We start from the raw sequence: 16,212 nt of genomic DNA, 5'->3' as shown, positions 1-16,212 counted from the left end.
CCCCGTCAGTGACATTTTGGTTTAGAGTGGATGGGTGGTTCGTTTCTCTTTTCAAGTCCAGTCTAGTCCAGGTCCTTTGGTGGGTATGAGTCTTCAAATGTCTTCTCTTCTAATGTATTAGCCGGGCACACTTTGGTTTTACTGGAGAGGGAATATCAGGATATTCATTTTGATGGCAGACTATAATTTAAAAAAATTCTCATCGTTAAAAGATTTGAGCTAATACTTTTGACTCATTAAGGCTTGACTATTGTTTCAGTTAATTTCCCCTGTATGGCCAAATGCAACTTATAAAACTTGCAAAAGATGTCTCTACGGTAGATGCCCATGAATATAGGCTTGTTCTCCACGTCCTCGCTTAATGAGCTAAGTAAGGCTGTTTATGGATGATGGGACAGCTGCCAGATTCCGCCCCCAGGGTGACGGCAGCTCAGCTGTGGGAGAGGTGACGCTTAAAATCTGCATGTTCTCTGTATGCACACAGTAGGCATATATAGAGACACGCATCCTTATTAGTTTTGAAAAGGACGTTTCAAAACACTACTTGCCTACTCAATTCTTTTGCAAGGAAAATGAGTGGAGGCCAGGTAGATGTGAAAATAAAACAGATCGGAGCAAGGGAAGAGTAGCTGTGCAGAGAGCAGGTAGGAGACGATGCCATCGGTCTGGGTGGGAGGTGATGGCAGCAGGGGCCGGGGTGGCTGCCGTAGAGACGGAGGAACGTAAACCGATTCAAGGGTATTTTGAGCTACAACCCGCAGGAATCGGTGAGCAATTGCATGAGGGGAGTGAGGGCGAGAAAGCGCAGAGGGCGCGGTCCTGGCTTCCGGTCTGGGCTGGTAGGTGGACGGTGGTGCCAGCCACCGGAATAGGAAATGTACGAGTTGGTTTGACATCAGCCAACAGCAGATTGGGTCACCTTCCCAGAGGTCAAGGTTGAGGTGCCGGCAGGACGTCCCCGTGGAGATGTCCAGAGGCAGCTGCACACGTGGGTGTGGGGAGCGGAGGGGAGGTCAGAGGCACCAGCACAGAGCTGATGGCTGCGGCCTGGGAGCAGGTGCTATCTCCCAGGGGGAGGATGCGGGACGCGGCGGGAGCAGCCGGTGGGTAGCAAAAGGGGCAGAGAAACGACCAAGGGCAGAGTGGAGGAAGGCAAAGCAAGACGAGCGTGTCGGGGGTGGCAGGAGCTTTGAGAAGTCGAGGGGGGCGAGGACCGCGAGGAAGCCGTCGGACGGAGCGCGCAGTGAGGCCGTCTGGGCCAGAGCAGCGGCAAGAGGACGTGGAGACGTGAGACATTCAAAGCTCTTTCCAGGCGTTTGGCCGGGAAGAGGCGAACAGCGGGACGGAAGCAACGCCAGGATGACCGGGGTTCTGCACGTGGCCGTCGCATCTGGCGGGAGAGGTCTGAGCAGGGTCCGAAAGCTGAGAGGAAGAGGCACGAAGACGGATGGCTGGACACGCGGGCGTTCAGGGAAGGGGGGACCTTGGCGGAGCTGCAGGGGCCGGATCCAGAGCTGGGGAGCAGGGGGCCGTCTCGAGGTCTCAACCAGCTGCCGTGAAGAGGGGGAGAAGGAATCGGGGTGCCTCTTGTCTCTGTCTCCCATTCGGTGACCAGCCGGCTGGGTTCCGCGTACACAGCTCATCGAAGGTGCCTTTGCAGCTCCCCAGAGTGTTCGCGGGTGTGGTGTACAGACGCCATCTGAGAAATTACCGTCGCTGGGTGATTGCCCCAAGACGAGTGTGTCGGGGGTGGCAGGAGCTTTGAGAAGCCGAGGGAGGCGAGGACCGTGAGGAAGCCGTCGGACGTCGCGCGCAGTGGCACGCCACGATGAAGCAGCCTCAACGTGCATCACGGCAAATCAGCTTTTCTTAACGCTCCCGACACGCCCTGACGAGTACTCTGTGTGGAGTGGGGGCTGCGGCCAGACGTCATCACTGATCCTGGCCGTTAAGGTGACGGGTACTGAAAGGCGCCCGGTGGGGTCACGAGGAGCCGTCTCCCGACTCGGCCGGGCCAGCTGCACCGGCATCGGTTGTATTCCTTCCCCTTTTCCTTCTGACAGAACCCCGATTTCGTTCATCTCCAAGGTGACTAGATGTTCTGGCCTAAGAGATGGGTCTTGATTCGTCCAAGCCAATGTGGCTCAGGGGTGGGCAGGGGACACAATTCCTGCCAACCAGACAGCCAGGAGAAGTCTGCAGGACGGAGGCGGGGCTTGGGGAAAAGCTTCCCCACCCCCGGGGAAAGCAGCACAGGAAGAAGCATGTCTTTTCTGTCTCTGAAAGCAGGAACACCTGGAATGAGGGCAGTCGGCGTGGGATCATGACACGGGATTTGCTCGGGATGACAGAGGAAGGTGGAGAGGACGAGGACCCTCGGTGATGCCACCTGAGCTGTTCCGTTGGCCGACCCCAGAGCCACCTAACCTTGGGATTTCTCGCTCTGTGAGATAACGAATTTTCCTATTCGTCAAGCTGCTTCTAACCACAGTCGGTCCCTGCGGCAGAACTGGAGCAGGCAGGGCCTGGACAGTGGTTGACAACAGGAGAGGACGTGTTTGCCACTCTGGGATTGTGAGTCATTTTGTTATGAGACTCACTAAATGAAAAGCAGAGGGGAAGGTTTCTGAAGGGAAGGAGGGAGAAAGACTGGAAAACGGAAGCTGCGAAGTGTGAGGCGGGCCCCACGGGCGTCCCTCCTGCCCACTCCATCCTTTGGGGGGACGGACTGTGTTGTCTTCATCGCCCTAAGTCCCTGTGTCTCCTTGATCATTAATCTCTCTCTGCTTCTCAGTCTGTGACTCATTCCTGGTCTCAGACGTCAGAATTCGACTAATAGTTCCGGGGAGAGAAAGAACACAAATCCCAGTCACTCGCTGAGCAGATCCACGCCCGCGGATGAGCACCGACCGTCAGGTGGCCCAGGTCCCCGTCCCCGCCAAAGGCAGACCAGACCCTCTAGGGGAGAAAGGTCTGTGTCGCCAGCACTACTGGCTCATCCCCCATGCAGGGGTTTAAAGTCACCTCCTGAGACCACACACATACAATTCTAACCTCACTCACTATGTGACACTTTCAAACGCCTCCAGGAAAGCGACACTTTAACACACTTGCACCCCGGTTACAAACTCATCACACCCTAAATGGGGCCGATCTCATCCAAATAAGCTCTCCTTCCCAGTGGCTTCGCTTCCGTCTGTGCCACACACCGCTGGATGACCTGGGTACACCCCGAGGCCCCCTGTCCCCTCCAGTCTTATCACTCCCTCTGTCAGAGCCTCTTGCCGGTCACCGGCTCACGTCGACACCGGGGTCTCCATGCAGACACTCACCATCCCACCTGGACAACTTCGGTCATATTTCAGCTCAGGTGTCTGACTCCACTCTCTCCAACTAGCCACTCGCCTTGTCAGCATGTCACCTCTCCACTCGGGACTCTGCCTGCAGTGGCTTTCACTGGCTGTGGCACCGAGCCCCAGACCTCCTGGTGGGGAGCAGTTCGAGGCTCCACCATATTAGGGAGTCAGACAAGCTGACACCATCAGACACACACACCGTGTTCTCCCAGCTCTGGCTCACACCCTGCTGCCTTCCTGGGGGTGCTCGGCACCCCCCACTCTGCTTTCCTGATCCTCTCATTCCTCAAGGCCCAGCTCAAATCTCACCTTTTTTCTGAAGACTTGGTAAGCACCCCAGCACCTTCGAACCCCCGCGCCATACTCTCCGGCATCTAACTGTCCTAATGCGGTCCGGCCCCTCTCCCTGGCTGGCCCACAGTGCCCGTGACACAAGCCACGGCCCACACTTCTCAGTGCGCCTGGAGTACCGGTCACAGCCCCGAGCGCCAGGGAGGGATGAGAAAGCGATTTATTCACTGAATGATCGACTTTCAAGGGGGCACCTCGCCTCTTTTTCGTATCGTTTTAGTTATCGAGGAGCCTGGGAAGAAAGTGTGGGCAGCTAGTTCTGTGCCCTTGGAAAGCCTGGCATGCACTCCAGGGGCCTCCAGCACGGCTGGAGGGATCCCATTTCTGGAGCGATTTTCCAAAGAAGCGTCGCTGAGCTAATGGCCGTCATCAGCAAGGAGCCAGAGCAGGAGCTGGGGGCGAGCACGGGCGGGGCGGTCTGGGACCACATTTACCACTGTGGCTTCCTTCAGTGGAGTCACTTGGAGCCAGGGGAGGTGGAAGCGGCTTGTCCATCAGCATGCTGGATGAGGGGGCTCCTCCCAGGGGAACAGAGGGGATGGAGTAGGGGCCGGGGACACCGGAGGCAGAGGGAGGGTACCCCGCCTTTGCTGCTTTCCCTGCTTCATACACTGTGGAGGGAGATGAAGAGCAAGAGAGATTACGTGGTCCCGCCCTCCACAACCCTCACGCCGACGTCGCTAAGGCTGCGCTCAGGGGGCTCCTGGATGTGGACCTGCATGTGTGTGTGTGCGTATGTGTGTGTGCGCGTGTGTGCATGTGCATGCGTGTGCATGAATGTGTCTATGGGAATGTGTGTGTGCATGTGTGCATGTGCACGTGTGTCTGTGTGTGTGTGTGCGTATGTGTGTGCGCCTGCATGCATGCACCTGTGTGTATACATGTGCCTGTGTCCGTGTGTCTATGTGCGTGTGCTTGTGCGTTTGTGCACGTACACATGTGCCTGTGTGCGTGCGTGTGCCTGTGTATGCATGTGCGTGTGTGTGTGCACGCCTGTGCGCGTGCATGTGCGCGTGTGCGCGCAGTCCTAGGCCTGAACTGCTCCCCTGGACCCCTCCCCCCACTCCCTTGGACTCCTCTAGCTCCGTTGAAAGGCAACGACATCAGGAATTACAGTGTTTAGTACCTGGCAACTGAGTAATTAGGCGGTACTGGGAGCTGTCACAGCAGTGTCTCCAGTGACAGCAGCAGCCCACGCCTAAGCACACTGTCTGGGGGCGGCCGCAGCCCTGGGGCTGCCTGGGGCTGCTTGCAGGGAGACCCTGAGCCCCTTCCGGAGAGGCGATGTGAGCAGTGGGCGGCCGTGGCCCTGCCCTGTGAGCTCAGAGCAGATGACCGGACTCCTCCCGCGAACAGCTTTATTCCCGAGGCCACTGAAGATACGTGTGGCATCCCTCTCCCGCAACACGTGTTTGGTTTATGGCAGGGGCGCCCGGCTTAAAGCCCAGGTTGGGCTGGTCAGTAAGGCGACATTGCGAATCCCCACTGAGGACCATTTTGCCATAGGAGTGAACAAACCCCATGTGTGGCTGGATGGTGCCAAAGGCTGCGGTGTGCACGCTCTGCTTACTCAGCTCTCTGCCGTGACAGGCGGGTCGGGAGGAGGTCCCCCCAGTCTGAGCTCCCGGGGAGAGGGCAAGAGCCCCACCCCGCAGCCTCGCCACCCCGAGCCTGCCCTTCCGTCAGTCGTGTTGACGAGAATCCCAAAAGCACGGGAGGCGGGTGTGGACAGAGCGCGTGGAGGGTGCATGCAGGCGAGGACACAGACACGAGGGGGCAGCGCCGGAGGCCCGGGGCTCCTGGCGGACGGGGCTCCGGAATGAAGGGACGGGGGCGGACAGGGCACTCGGGGCACACGGCTGTGCGATGGAAGGGTGACGCTTCTTTTGACGGCTGTGCGCGTCCCCACTGGGCACGTTACTCACAGGCCTGAGGGCAGCAGCAGGAGTCTGGGCAGCACGGGCAGCGGATGTAGCAGCAGCAGCTGTGCGGGCAGCACTGGCACCAGCAGACCCCCACCAGGACGAAGAAGAGCGCGACTCCCAGGGTCACCAGGCCGACAAACACCCACTCTGGAAGGACGCACAGAGGAGCCACGCTCGAGGGGGCCGCCGTCGGACGCGCGCGCTCGCCAGGGCCTCCCTGCGAGGGGCGTGAGTGGGAGGGACCTGGGGGGCGCCCTGTCACAGGGCACAGAGCCCCCAGACGTGGGAGGAGCACCGAGAGTGACAAGCACGACCCTCACAGGGCTGGGGCGTGGAGAAGGGGGACGGGGTCCCCCGGGTCGTCTTGGGCACGCACTGTCCAGCACAAAGTGCTGGCGTGGGGTTCAGACCCCCTCTGGGGAAGGGGCCTACCCAGTGGATTCTAGTGTCAGGACAGGTTTGGGACAAGAGCAGGAGACTGGTGCTGGGCGAGGGGGACTCTGTCTGCCGAGCTACAAAGCGGTAGTTTCCGTGACGACGTATCTTTGGTAGTCAGGTTAATCTTGTCGCTAAAAGCCTAAGTCTCGAGAAGAAGTTCTGGGTCCCCTTATTTAAACGCATTAGGCGGTCCAGGTCCTTATGGATTCATCTGCTTCTCTGCGGACCGCCCCGTAACACCCCCCTTTACTCAGCGTCAGGGCTCAGGTTAAAAGCTGGCAACGCAGGCTCCGGCAGAGAACGTGCTGTCCGCACCCCCGAGGGTGGGTCGGGTTGGTCGCACTCGGGCTGACCGTGCTCGATGCCAGCACAGCCCAGCCGCGGGCAAAAGCCCCTCAGAGCTTTGATGACCGGCAAGGCCGGTGTGTGTGTGTGCGTGTGTGTGTGTGTGTGTGTGGTGTGTGTGTGTCTGTGTCTGTGTGTGTCTGTGTGTGTATCTGTGTGTGTGGTTGTGTGTGTGTCTGTGTGTGGTTGTGTGTGTCTGTGTGTGTGTGTGGTTGTGTGTGTCTCTGGGTGTGTGTGTGTGTGTGTCTGTGTGTGTGTCTGTGTGTGTGTGGTTGCGTGTGTGTGTCTGTGTGTGCGCGTGTGTGTCTGTGTGTTTGTGTGTCTGTGTTCCTTAACTTCTATTTCCACAGCTCTGCCCGAGGTTGAACATGACTCTAGTTCATTCGCACTTCCGAAAGGCTAAGGAGAAGGAAACTAATTCCATTTGGCTTAGATAAAAATGACGAGCCCTTGAAGGACTTGTCTTTATGTCATGCTTTTGGGGCTTGGCCGTAGGACCCCACTTCCCACTGGAGGCCTGGGAGAGAGTGGGGTGAGCAGTGACTTCTTTTAAAAGCCTGAAGATTAAAGCGATTCATTTGTATTGAAAGCCATCTCCCCAAAATCCCTTTACGATGAACTTAAGCACACTTTGTTTTTCTTAAGTTTTGGTTATTAAATATTCCTTCGATTAAATGGGCCTTCAGTTAGAGTGTGAGAATATGACCTTTTGTTACATAAGGGGTTTTGTGATCACGGTAGAATGATTTGACCTTTGTTTAGGAGATAATTTCCTCAGGAAACAAACAACTTCTGTTCTGGAATGTCCCTCCTCGCTCATCCACCTGAAATACGTTCCAATGAACCAGCTCGCCCTCTCTCCAGTGACGAGCTGAGGCGGCCTCGTGCCTGGTTAGGTGGTCTGGAGAGCATTCTTGCTGAGGACAATAGCTGAGGGCTGTGGCCTGGGCCTTAGAAGTAACATAGTAACATATAGCCTGAGAGAGATGTGAGCCCCAGCCGAGGTATGTGGCTTGGTGGCTACAGTTGGGTCAGGCAGTCAAGGAGAAACGACTGGCGGGCTACCTTGCAGAAACAATGTTATCCTTGAAAGGATTCTTGCAGACAAAAAAGGAGGGAAATTCAGGCATCCGGGACCAGATATGAAAGATACAGTAAACTCTTTCTTGGGACCGGGGGATGTAACGTCTAGTTTGGAGCGATGTGGTGTTATCTTGTTTCTTTTCTGTGTGATCCATAAATGCTTACAAATTGTCGCAACTCCGGATGAGGGGGATCACAAAGAGACGTCTATCTGTGTCCTTGGCACCAACGGGAATAAGAATGCGTGTGTCTGGGCTGGCCAGCTAATGGGAAAGGCCCGGGAGTATTCACGGGAGAATAGTGAGCAAAGCTCAACTGTGAAGACTCTGGATGTTTCTTAGAACTCGAATCAAGCCCAAACCAATGGCCAGGAATATTTCGTATCTCTCTGTTGCTCTCAACCGTCAGGTGGCTCTCAAACCTGAGGCAGAAACCCTCCCAAGCAAGACCAAACCCTTTCTGCCCTTGGACTCTGCTCTCGCCTCCACTGGGTCACGTGGGTCATGCTTGTCTCTCTCTGAGCCTTCTATTATGAACGGCAGGGCTGCGCCAAAGTGATGGTGGCTTGTCAGGGCTGGTCCCTGCCATGTCAGCTACATCAAAGGACAGAGGTGTGCATTTGGGGCGGGTGTCCTTGATCTATGGTTCGTAAACCCCAGAGACCTAGGGTCCCCGGAAGCCCCTGAAATTGTATACAAAGCAACGTTGGTCTGTATGTAGATGTGCACTCTTTAAGGGGCGTGGAGGGCACAGCTTCCATGAGGTCTGAAAAAGAGTTTTGGTAAAGTTATGAAAGGCAGTCCAGAGTCACAACGTTGCACGCCAGTGAGTGGGTAAATGTGTAACTGAGGGAATGAGGGACGTGGGTGAGTAGTGACTCTGTGAAGGGCACCGGAGCTGTCTGGGCGCAGCTGACACCCCCAGATGGGCACGGAGTCGGGGCCGCACGCCTGACATGGAAGGACAGGGTCCCCATCCCGGCCTACATTCATGATCCTTATTCTTTTAGGGCCTAATGACAGAAATACAATTGAAAGCCTCTTCTCTCGGGCTTAGTTCATCCTGGAAAAGACCACAGACATAGACAGACAAATGTGCAAATAATGAAGGAAGCGATTAGTGACTAATGCAGAAGCAGGACAGATGGAGCGACAGCAAATCAAGCAAATGAAGAGTTAAGTGACCGAATACCTGGCATAATCTCCACCGCGAAACTGGGCAAGAGATCAGCAAGCAGCCCTGTCCTGCCTGGAGGGGGTGGAAGGGAAGAGAGAAGGAACGAGGTTACTGCAAAGGAAAAACGCAGCTCGAAGCCCGGCTCCGACGGGCGCCATGCCCGCGCGGGGCTGCTGGCCCGCGGAGAGGCAGGCACGGCGCCGGGGCGCAGTCCAGGGAATGACCTCCCTCGTCAGTCCTGGCAGCCGTCTAAGTGAACTCGGCACTTAAACCAGACAGAAGCCAACACAGAACTTTCTCTCCGACTATTTACGGGAGGAGGAAATCTGCTTCAGATGTGGGAAACCCTGCCTGCGCAGACTGACACACATCGTCTCTGTTCGTGTGGACATCTCTCTGCCACATTTTATTGGAAAGTCAAACCCTTCTGTATCCAAACGTTCAACCTACATTCTCATGCCTCCGCGCACAGTCCTACGTCCATGTGAAAACACAAGTACATATTTGGTTTTAACTTGGGATTGTCTCACTACACGATTCTATTTATAGCCTAAAGATGTTTCGATGATTAAAATTTGCAAAGGCAAGGAGAAGATGAAGCTAGATCAGTTTCACGCTCTTCTGCACCCCTTCTGGCTTCGGAAATACTCCGTACATATGTACACGGTATGGCTTTTCCATATGGCACCCACAGCTGGCATTGTACAGACCCAAGTGCCTCCTGCGTGATATGGCACAAAAGCTTAGGGTCTGGTGTCAGAACAGGTGCTGCCGAAGGCTCTGGTTGGCAGAGATGCCGTGCAGGAAGCAACACACTGGAGGGTGCGGGGAAGGAGGTTAATCCGTTTCAAAAACCACCCTGATGTATAGACGGAAGTGCTGATGCTGTCGTCATGTTCTCATATCAAAGTAAGTGCAAAAGTTCTGATGAGACTCCTGCCCTTGTACCCGCTGTCTCTGCCACACTGAAATCTTGCTGATAAACAAGTCACACCAAGAAACGAACTGTAAACGGCCCCCTTTCACACTTGTGATGGCAAACTGTCACTGTGGTCCCTAAGCACGCAACCGAATCTTCATTTATACGCATGACCTGTGCCTCTGGAACAGCTCTGTCCAATAGAAATATAAGATGAGCAGTTTTAGTTTTTCTACTAATCACGCTAAAAGCGTTAAAAAAAATGAAATTAATTTAGTGATAGTTTTTACTTATATCAACGTAGCCAAAATATTAATACCTCAGAGGCTCAGTGGATCCCGTAGATCACACTGCAGGGGGCTGTTCAAGGCACGGGGAATTGGCTCAGAAAACCACCTTTCCTGTTGAAGTTTGTAGAGGTGCAGTAGAGAAAAAGTCACGCATGAGTGTAGTTTATCTTTTGAGTCTAAAGGTCATGGCTGGGCCCCATCCTCTCCTCGATCAAGCCGCCCCACAGAAAGGCAGCTCTGACGGAGGTCAGAGGATTGCAGGCCCCGCAGGACACGGGGGCTGGAGCAGGGGCCCGGCAGTCGGTGTTAGGTCCAGGGGATCTTCGCTGTTTCTTGGCTCTCCTCGACTACACGAGGCCAGTGCGGCGAGGGTGTCCTGGTCACGTCTCCGCACGGGCAGTGGTCCCGCATTTGAAAATTAACTGGGACCAGAGTACATTCCGAAGGAAAAGAAGCATAGAGGGGGTGACTTAGGCCAGCTCTGGTTTCGTTTTGGGCAAGAAGAGCTTCGTTCTGTCTATCTTCCATCTTGTGCAGCTGACGTGATAAGAAATATCTGCTGCTTGCAAGGTCCCTTAGAAGGACAAGTGGGAGCCAAGGGGCATTGGGAAGCGCATCCTCAAGGAGACTTCTCGGGCTAGCTTTTGGCCTGCGCCTTCACACAAGGCTTAGAGGTGACTCTGAGGCTCCCACGTGGTCTGGTCCGGTTCTCTGAGATTTGGGGCCAAAATTGAGCTGGCGATTAAGGGCATGCATTAGTCTCATCTGGAGTGTTCTCTGTACAAATATCTCCTGGAAACTCAATAAGGCAATAGCCAGCCGGCCAAGGATTTGGGAATTGGGGATCTTGGACACCTCTTAAAGTCATAGTTATTAGTAACCAGCCAATAACCAGTGATCAAGAAGTCAATATGCAGTGTTTTTAACAAGCCACTTATCGACTTAATGGTGTTTGTTTTTTAATTAACTAGCTCTCCTAAGTATATCTCTTATTGTATCTTGTAAAATGAGCTTTTCTTGCATTTACGCTCTAGTTCTCAAGCCTATCGATGTTTTAAACATCCCTAGATGTGCTATAGCCCAAATCATTAATCACATTCATAATAGAAATGTTATCGATCATATAAGCTACCATTTTGTATGTTCTTACAGGAGTTAGCTATGTGATAATTACTAACTATAAAAAGTCCATACGTTCAAGGAGGATACGGTGCTCACACATGTTATATAGATCAGGGTCTCCAAACCCCGGGCCACAGACCGGTACTGGTCCATGGCCTGTTACGAACCAGACCGCACAGCAAGAGGTGAGCGGCGGGCCAGCGAGCGAAGCTTCATCTGGATCTGCAGCTGCTCCCTAGCGCCGGCATCACCGCCTCGGCCCCACCTCAGATCATCAGGCATTAGATTCTCCTAGGAGCCCTGGTCCCTGGTGCCAGAAAGGTTGGGGACCGCTGATACAGAGCATGTTACGTTGGAGGAAGCAGCTGACTGTGAGTCTGGCACTTAGGGCGGCTCTGCCATTATAGTGCTTGGCGATTTCTGCAGGCAAATCACCCCTCTCTCGAGGTCTCATTTTTCTCGTTAGTCAACGAAGTGGTTGAGCGAAGTGGTTTACAAACAGGGAGACCGTACAGCTTGTCCTGGTACAAACCATCCTAGTTTATGCCTTCTGTCCTGGTACAGTTATCAATAGCACCCCCTTTTTACTCTCAAAGTGTCCTAGTTTGGACAGTTCATTAGAGGTCACCCCATCTGTAACATTTGTAGTTTTCAAATCTGATACTCAGTGATTAGAGTTGCAAAAGCAACTTATGTCGGTAGGGACCAGCAGGTAATGCAAGTTTCGGTGCAGCCGGCCCGACATGACAACCGGAACAGCTGGGGGTGTGGCAGGCGGGGGGCGATGCGGTGTAGGGGCTGCCGCTACTCTCATCTGGCCAGTTGTTGCCCTTACAAATGTACCTTCGGGGTCGCAGGTCTTCCTAGTTTTCAAGATTAGCCAGAGCCCAGATTTTTATGTGAAATATCCTGATTTTCAAATGTTGGTAATCGATTCGTAGATTTTTAAAAACCACTGGGCAAGCTGTCCGACGCGTGTTTGGGGGCTGTCATAGGGCCCAGAGATCATGTGCGTGCGACCGCTGATGGGTACACGCACGCAGATATGTTTACGGGCAGATGAGACACAAAGGTGAATTTCTCTGCAGGCTCTTGGGCGACCTCGATGGTGTTCCAACCTCACGCGTACACACAGAATGTTAGTGAATATAAGCTCTGGGCACCATGTTCAAGTTCAAATCCAAAAGCAACAGTATAACACACCGACTGTTAGCTCTTCTTACTTCCGGGGAGCCGGAAGGAGCCTCGTGGAAGAATACCGAAGGGGCTTTTTTTTAAGCTTTGTAATTAAAAAAATTAAAATAAGGATAATTGGTATCAGAAAGATGGACGGGAGAGTCATAAAGCTTGTTACTCCTACAGAAAGACATACGTGAGGCTTCTCCTTCTCCCTGAAGCCACAGCCAATAGCTGATGCTTCTGAAAACGGCGAAGGCTTCCCATAGTGCACCTGTGCAATGAGCCCTAAGGAGTGCAGAGTCTGGCTTTTTACCATGGTTTGGAGCATTTTGAAAAGCAGGTTTATCCTGGAATCCTATATTTCTGAAACTCATTTTGCTTCCATCTTCTGGCCTAACGATTTCTGAAAAACGCTGTTGCCAGTTACCCACGCTCCATCCCCTCGCATCCCCTGACGGCCTGATCTGGGAGAGTCAAGCAACTGCAGTAAATGCATCTCCAGTTTCAGCAACAGTCGTGAGTCACCGTCGTCCTCCCAGGATTCAGCTTAAGAGCGCCCACTGAGAGGCACTTGACCGTGAGACAAGGACGGGAGTCAGACCCTGCAAGTACAGGGCCACGTCTTCGCTTTTCAAACCGCAGTTCAGACTCTTAGTAGAACATGCAGTTTTCACATACGCTCTCGGTTTTCCCCAAACCTCGCGGAATCCTTTAAGAAAATTCCACATGAATCAACCAAGCCAACCAGGCATACTAATCGTTTGTGCGTGCACACACACACGCGCGCGTGCCAGCTTCGTACCGTAACCTTCACAAACTCCGTAGCCTAAAACATTCGCATCCTTGGGGTTGAACGCTCAGGGCAGAAACGTGCATTGTGGGTACAGTGGCTTCCACATGGTATCTACGTAATTCCCGACTGCAGCTGTTTTCGGCCACCGACACCTCAAAGCTCTGCCCAGCTGAACTCTTTGTCCGGTCCCTCAGAACCGGCTCATTTCTGGAATGTCTCCATTCGTTCATTCACTCATCATTCATTCATTCGATCAACAAAGAAATGTACACGGGGGAAGAAGGCATAGTCCTCACGCTCAGGAGGCCGACGGTCTCGCCCACGCAGCTCGGGCGCCAGTGTGAGTGTGAGCAGCATTGTTATCCGCTTCTGCGTCTCAAGACTCAGCTAAGGTCGAGGACGTTCCCCCTGCCAGTTCCTGTGTGTTCATCAGCCTATTCTGCATTTGGACACAGGCTCCACCTAGTCACGGGGCCTTTCCCCCGAGACACGGTCCTCGCGGCTTCCACCCGTGGCGTTACCTTTGCACAGTTCACAGCACCACGTGCTAGTGCCGCTTCGCCAAGGCTCTGCCGCCCCTTTCTTGGGAGGCCAGGCCCCTCCAGGCAGGCCTGACTGGCCTTCTCCACTGAGATAGCCCGCCGACCCACTCCTCCATGCCCGGCTGGGCTCACGTCCCTGCCACGCACAGTCTGCGGGACCGAGGTGAGTCCCGGCCAGGCCCCACGAGGGCGCAGCACTGTGAGGGCATGTCCGCCGCGCTCCAGGCCGCTGGACACGCCCTCACTCCAGCACTCATCTCTAGGTTCCTTCACGTGCCTCTCCGCTGGCAGGACGGAACCCTCCAGGCCAGGGGTTCGATGCTTGGTGTCCCCGGCTGCCCCGACGAGGACCTTGAAGTGTTTCCAGTAGCGAGTCCCCACTGTGTGGCCGGCTGGGCTTCTGGCTGGGCTTCTGCTTCGCTGCTCAGGACAGCGTATCTACCTTTCTCCAGCCCGGGCAGCAGTGGGCCAAGCACAGGAAGGAGCCAGTCGTTCATTCGGTACCCTTCTCTGGACTGGACAGTGGCTGGTGTCCCTGGACTCGGGGATTAGTGCCAGGAGCGCCTTCTAGGTATTGGCACATCCCAAAATGTCATCTTGTCACCTAAGAGGATTGAAGTACCACCCCACCCACACCCCACAAGTTGTGAGCCGCCAGGCTAGGATACTACAGAGATACAACGTGTGTGCAAACTTTCGCCAAAAAGACTGTTTTTGTTTCTACTCTTAAAACTTGAATACGAGTCTCTGATTATTAGTCCGGGCCTTCAGAGGGCAACGATGACAACATTTCCTTTGTCCGTGTGATGCCACCGCTGCTGACAGCATGGTTGTCGCCCTTCATTTCTTCGAACTTATTGACTTGGAGCCCTCCTGGGGTTCGCCCGTACGCCATGCAAAGGAACCTCTGGTTCAGAACCATCCAGGGCGCTTTTCTTCCCCGGCTTTTTGTGGGCCCTTCCGCTCCCTTCTATTTAACGCACACGTGGGCTTCATCCTCCCGCAATGGTTCCTTGAGATGCCCCAGACCCGTTTTCGGGGACGCGCCTTATCTCTCCCCAGTTTTCTCAGCTCCTGACCCTCCAAAATGTCTCTTTTCTAAGTCTTTGAGGAGAGCAGATGCCTTTCTCTGGCCCTTTTAAGTGTAAAGTTATTTCTATAGCTATTTGGAATCCCAAATAGATTGGAAATTTCCCAAGGGCGCACACATCCCCATTTTTATTCTGGTTCCCATGGCAACCATGCATTCAATAAATATAGTTTATGATTATCCATCGCAAATGTGGAGATAGCATCCCTTTCTTTCCTACATAATGATAAACTAGGTATGTAGGCCTTTTGTATGTGGACTTTTTCTTGCGTTTTACATTTTAGTTCACTCGAAATTATATTGAATAATTCTGACATCGCAGTCTCTCGATAAAATGGCCAGTGTTGGACCATCCGCAATTGACTTCATAAACGCTTCAGCCTTTTGGGCAGTGATTATAAGCTTGGTCCAAATCACTGACTTCTTGGATTCACATAGAATTCTAGAATCAGATTTTATAGCTAGAAAAGATCTCGGGGGTCATGTAATCTGTAACCCATGCATGGGACCTGAGGCTCAGAGAGGTTAAAATCTTAACCTAAAGTCACGCAGCTGACTAACGATCCAACCTGGGTCTACTCCCCGTCCTCCGGTATTTTTTGCCAATATCTCACTCGCCCTCAGCGTTTGCTTATCCTTAATTTAGACTAGTCTCCTAGTACCTGCAGGGAGCGCCTGACGTCTGTTTGCGTTGGTAGCATCATCGCTCTCCTTATACCGTTAACGTACGCGTTTTGGATGTAGGAAATGTTAGAGCTGGCTAAAAATGTCGGCGCCTCTTAAAGTCGCAACTGGAAAATGAGTACCGACTACATCACAACGCAGTATGATCCAATTAAAAGGCAGTCATCACGCTGCTAAAAACTAATCAACAATGATAAAAACATGGCAAAGTCTCCGCCTCTGCAAAATGCTGTAGTCTCCCAGCCCCTACCCCCTGGAGAGTGAACAGATGTCAGACGTTGTCAGTAACATGACACGTTCGAATTGGCCTGGGATGACATGCAGAAGACAGCCAGATTTGACTCTGGGATGACGTGGAGGAGGGTGGGGTTAATGGAAGGAGGAAATTGGGTTTCTCGGTGTGTGATCCCGTGTGGTTTCCTCGGTGTGATCCCGTGTGGTTTCCTGGTTAATGGAAGGAGGAAATTGGGTTTCTCGGTGTGATCCCGTGTGGTTTCCGGAGCTCGCCGAGCCTCATCGCCCAGACTGGCACAGGCGCCTTGGATGGAGGCATCCAGGATGGCCACTGCCCTCCACAGCAGGCCCCGGGGCCCCAGGCAGGCACGGGGGACGCTGGCTGGGTCAGAGTCCCTGCCCCTCTCCCCGCGAGGGGTCTTCGCCCTGGAGCGGTTCCCAGGGCATCGCCCGTGTGAACGCAGACCTCTGCCCTTGAATAGCGGCGGCCAGCTTGGGGGAAGAATGGAAGGACTGTCCCCTGACAGGCTCCCAAGGGCTGCCGTTCCTTCTTTCTTGGCAGGGCTGAGCAATCGGTACCACCCCCTCTCCCAAGCGGCGGCGGTCCACGGACTAACGACAATGAGGCTGGCTGCTGACCCAGCGGCCCGCGCCCGCCCGTCACCACGGCAACCGGGGCTGCAGG

General features: G+C 54.0%; 1 protein-coding gene across 1 annotated transcript in view; it reads right to left on the bottom strand.

Annotated features, from left to right (window-relative positions):
• ILDR2 (immunoglobulin like domain containing receptor 2) overlaps positions 1 to 16,212 on the bottom strand; it is a 51,132-nt gene that overhangs the window by 11,256 nt on the left and 23,664 nt on the right. The window contains exons 4-6 of the mRNA XM_015586154.2: positions 8,690 to 8,746; positions 5,633 to 5,779; positions 4,142 to 4,318 (exon numbers count right to left, since the gene is read on the bottom strand). Coding sequence (XP_015441640.1) covers positions 4,142 to 4,318; positions 5,633 to 5,779; positions 8,690 to 8,746 — 381 coding nt within the window. The remainder of the gene's footprint in view (positions 1 to 4,141; positions 4,319 to 5,632; positions 5,780 to 8,689; positions 8,747 to 16,212) is intronic.

This window comes from Pteropus alecto, unplaced genomic scaffold, assembly GCF_000325575.1.
Source record: "Pteropus alecto unplaced genomic scaffold, ASM32557v1 scaffold101, whole genome shotgun sequence".
Classification (NCBI taxonomy): Eukaryota; Metazoa; Chordata; class Mammalia; order Chiroptera; family Pteropodidae; genus Pteropus; species Pteropus alecto.
Note: the sequence above shows the minus strand (reverse complement) of the source record. Positions and strands in the feature narration are given on the sequence as shown.